Source organism: Amblyomma americanum, chromosome 10, assembly GCF_052857255.1.
Source record: "Amblyomma americanum isolate KBUSLIRL-KWMA chromosome 10, ASM5285725v1, whole genome shotgun sequence".
NCBI classification, from domain to species: Eukaryota; Metazoa; Arthropoda; class Arachnida; order Ixodida; family Ixodidae; genus Amblyomma; species Amblyomma americanum.
Genome location: NC_135506.1, coordinates 48222061 through 48226433, shown reverse-complemented (window position 1 = coordinate 48226433; position 4373 = coordinate 48222061). Strand labels below are relative to the sequence as shown.

General features: G+C 43.0%; 1 protein-coding gene across 1 annotated transcript; it reads left to right on the top strand.

Moving 5' to 3' along the window:
* Nucleotides 1-830: 830 nt before the first annotated feature.
* LOC144106174 (uncharacterized) lies at nt 831-4133 on the top strand. Its single transcript, XM_077638912.1, has 3 exons — nt 831-1121; nt 2001-2151; nt 4008-4133. Exons 1-3 carry the CDS (start codon nt 1019-1021, stop codon nt 4099-4101), a joined length of 348 nt encoding a protein of 115 aa, XP_077495038.1. The 5' UTR covers nt 831-1018; the 3' UTR covers nt 4102-4133.
* Nucleotides 4134-4373: the final 240 nt, after the last annotated feature.

Below are 4373 nucleotides of genomic sequence, written 5' to 3'. Positions count from 1 at the left end.
TCTCACGCGTAATGTATACACGCACCGATGGCCGTGGGCCCGAGATTGCCGTTCAGAGACGTGCTTCTACGTAAAGCGTGAATCGCGGCCTCATGGTTCAGCCACGTGCAGCGATTTTCAGGGGCTGCGTGCGCCCACGTGTAAAGAAAAACTTCCTGTGAGGAACACTGAAGCGTACGAAGAGCATTGGCGCACGTTAATTGAAGAAAGTGGAAGAAAGTCGTTTATAGTATCTCTATCATGCGGGCACATACAATCGCGATCGAGCCTGACTTTCGGTTACGATTACTGCTACGCGGGCCAAGGATCGAAATCGAGTTGGTCGAGCTCTAGCGCGCCATGCGCCTCTGTTTAAATGCAGAACACCTTATGAATGGGCTTAATGGGCAGTAAAAATAGTCGTAAAAACCATTTTTTACATTTTCAGTTGTAATTCAGGCCAAGCCATGTGCTATGACTACCATGCTGGCCATCTGCAGCTCCCTTGAATTCATGGTGTCGGCACTACTGTCGTAGGTTCGTAAAAGTATTCGTCAATAAAAAGCAGACTACTTTTCGTGCACTGATTAGCTTTTTTCTGTTTTATTTCTTACGCTCTCTCTTTTTTGTTGTTCCTCGCTTCCTGGCACACCGAGCCCCATACGTCGGTGTCCGGTGGCGATGGGGCAGCTCAGTGTTTAGTTCGTGTACTGATAGTGTGCAGTTTCATTCTTGTATAGCATTAAGATATGGGCCTAATTATTTCAGCAATAGTTATTTCCAAATAAATTCTATTCATTTTTGTAGCTTATTGCCTATAAGCCTCTAACAAGGGCCAAAAATTTCTTTCGACTGGCGTATCCATTACCTGGGAATTATTGAATCAAGTAAATTTGTAGTCTTGTAATTTTATACCGCATTTTCATCCATTTCTGCTGAAATGATACTGTACCCGAGGTGTAGAAAGTGCCTTGATGACAGCAGGATCGTTGGAAGTATGGTTATGATTTATTATTGAGATGCATGTATCTGATCACTGATGTTTTCTCTGGAGTCTAATAACATGTGGCTTGTGAATTCCCAGCATGCAGCTGAAGGGGGGCTGGAAGGACTGCCAACAACTCCGCACCTTGCTGTGATTGGTATGTATTTGTCATTTATAGAACTTTGGCTCAAAACATGGCTTGTACAGTGTATTTTATTATTCTACGATGTAACCTGATTTTGTGTAACTTCACTCTACTTAGTAGGACATATTCAAAACTTAGGAATGAGGCTAGCCCTGGATGAAAGGCTTAATTGCTGCTTCATCTTATGTATGTACAGTTTGTTTAATAATTAAACATGATAACAATGTGCAAGTTTGGCCAGTAGTTTTCCATTCTTATTAGAGTGTACAAAAAATTTGGAACTCAGTAGCAGTACTGTTGATAAGTGGGGAGGGTGGGGCAATCTCCGCACTATAAGGTGATATGCCAGAGTTCATCGAGACTAATGTGCGGCCTTTTGACTTGCCAAAAGCATGACGTTCTGCTAGAAAGCATGAACGAAGCTGAGCTTGGCTTTTCTCATCAATGTCATGGCAGGCTAGGTACAAAATGGAGGGCCTTTGAAAAGTTGCCTCGGTGCTTGCCCAAGTTTCGTTACCTCATCACTATTCCCCATTATTTAAAAAAAAAACGAAGTATTCTGTTGACAAAGTTAATTCTTTTTTGTTGTGCAATATTTGTAAAGCTTTTTCCATAAACAAGTGCTATGTAGTATGTTTACATGAAGCAAGCATCTTCAACAGATATAATTAGTGGCGTGTAAAGCACTGATAAGGGAGGGCATGTTGCATGTGTCTGTCTACTGCCAGGGTACCATAAGGCCTAGCAACAAGACCCAGTATGGCTTTTTACGAGTACATTTGAATTCGGCTTCTCTCAGTGTACACATCGAAGGCCATAGAGTTACTCGAATTATTAGATCACCCCTTTAGTGGGTAGCGTTTGCGTGTGACTAATTTTTTTTCCTTGCAGGATCAAGCATGGGGGACATAAAGAAGATCATCGTTGCAGTGGATTCTACAAGAAGTCTTGAGAAGGCCATGGGCCTCCTCCTTGGTGCCTTCTTTGTGTTCAACGTTGCATACCCTCCCGACTGCCCCCTCACCATGGAGCTTTTGCAGAGGTAAATGAGTGAATGTGGATGATGCGTTTGATAAGCAATCGGAATCCGAGGCAATAGTGTGAGCAGCAGGCTTCTTTTTCCTGAGGAAAGGCACTCGCCCTCCTTAGCCAGTGCCTGCAAATGATCAGTTCTGCCCTGTTCCCCTGAAATTCTGATGTCGTCACATACATTCCTCTCGTGCATTTCTTCGTTCTCTGGCACAGCACCGTGTTGCTTTTTTGGCACACCTGTATGGTGATTTGCCAGTCACCGGCGTCTTTAGAAAGTAGAATGGTAAGATTATTGACATAGTGCTGCTTGCCAGCAGTACATGCTAACAAGCCTTGCACATTGGCTAGCTCTGGCAATTGCGAGATGAAGGCCGGACTTTTAATTTTAAATTGCACCCAGTTCTGGTATTCTGACACTTGCAGAATTGCGGATTTGATCATTGTCATGTGATGAATGCACCAGCCTGGCAGTTTGCATTGCCTAAACTTGGTCACGTGTCCTGTGAGTGCATCTAGATAACACTTTTCAGTGTTTTGCTTATTTTTTTGGTTGGCTACTGCAAGAAAGGGGCTAGAACGAAGAACCAGATAGGACGGGCGACTGTCAATTATTGCTAAATGTAATGTGTGCAGCACTTATATAAGTACCGACGTCAGGAAAAATAGGAGCGAGGATTAAGTGTAAATGCAGTTATTTTAAGTCGCTCTACTATGTATCGTGTCCACTGGCTAATGTCCTAGTGCAACATTACAGTGTGTCTGACTATGGGTTGCGTCCACACATGTGGCAAGTTGCCGGATGCCTCTCTGCACTCTTACAGGCCTCAGGTTCCCTTGTTACCATTGATGCAGTGCTCGCTGTAGCCTGTGTACAATCAGCCCCGAGAAAGTAGAGCTCTCTACCTCACCTTCTGGGCACTCAACAAACCTTTTGCAATGATGAATGTCAGATGTCATTTTGCATTGAAACGGGAGACGTGACACATAGGCAGGACAGCTTCACAGGTACTGTCACAACCATTACATGGCACTTTCCCCTTTCACCTGGTGATCTTTTAGGGGCTGGCAGGGTTATTAGCCCCTTTCAAAAAAAATTATGCTGTGATCCCATATTTGTCCAGAATTGCTCAGTACTTGAAATGGACAGGTGAAAGAGCCATCGTGAAGTCTGCTATGTTGGCACCTGAGAAGTTGGCCGCCCTTTGTGTCAACAGTTGCAGTGTAAAAGAAAAAAAATTAAGACATTCATCATCGTGACAGGTTTGTTGATTGCTCAGAAGATTTCAGGTGTGAAATTCCGCTTATTTGTGGCCAAGGGCACAGAAATTAGAATGAGCATTGTGCAAATGGTAAGATGATGAGGCATGATAATGAGGTTTTTAAATGTATGCATGGTTGCCACATGTGCAATTGCAGCCTATACCTGGACATCAGGGTGTTACATCAATACTGACCTATGTTTGCGGCTGATAGCTGAAAACACTGAAATGCAGCAAAATGCTCTTGCATAGTTATGGTTTCTAGACTCTGTGTATGGTTCCTGTACATGATGAGCACCTATTGTTACTAGAAATACTATACGGTGTGTATGTGCAATTGTGGGCTGTTTTTACGAGTTATAATAATGGTTACATTTAGGTACATCATCTATTGTTAGTGCATGTATATGTAGCTATTTAAGCGCACTACTAGTGTGCTCACATTTGTTGCTACCTGATTTTAATCTCGTCTTTCAATTTCGTAATACTGTGTGTTGCAGAAGGTAGTGCAGTTTACACATTCATGGCATTTCACGCCTGTAGGCAGAGTATGTGATTGGCACAGTTTATGGAGCATGGATTTATTCTATCCTCGTTTTGTTTCCAGGTACCTTGGGCAGAGCAACCCAACGAAAGGGCGCGGCAAAGGCAGGGCCTGCGGAATCGCACCAAAGTTGCTGAGCCTGCTGAATGCACTTTAATTTATGAATAAATGTGCAAGTAGAAATGTAAATTTGTTTTTGTTGCATGGTTTATGAGGTACTGCCCACTGCAAGTGACTTTCATGTGGTCAGGTTCACCACACTATATATTGACACAGAATTATGTTGAGACTTGTCGTGTTGGGCCAGCATACTGACAACACAGTTGCATTTCATGTTGACAAGCCAAATTTTGGAATGGTTAAAAGCATAGTTATTTCGAAATAACAGCCTGCTATTACCTTGATGGCCAAATGCTGTACTGACAGTTA

What these genes read in the sequence shown, in the direction of transcription:
- LOC144106174 (XM_077638912.1), top strand. Translation starts at nt 1,019, where the DNA reads ATGTTTTCTCTGGAGTCTAATAACATGTGGCTTGTGAATTCCCAGCAT. An exon ending in TCCGCACCTTGCTGTGATTG is followed by an intron (nt 1,122 to 2,000) that starts GTATGTATTTGT and finishes TTTTCCTTGCAG; the next exon opens with GATCAAGCATGGGGGACATA. An exon ending in ACCATGGAGCTTTTGCAGAG is followed by an intron (nt 2,152 to 4,007) that starts GTAAATGAGTGA and finishes TTTTGTTTCCAG; the next exon opens with GTACCTTGGGCAGAGCAACC.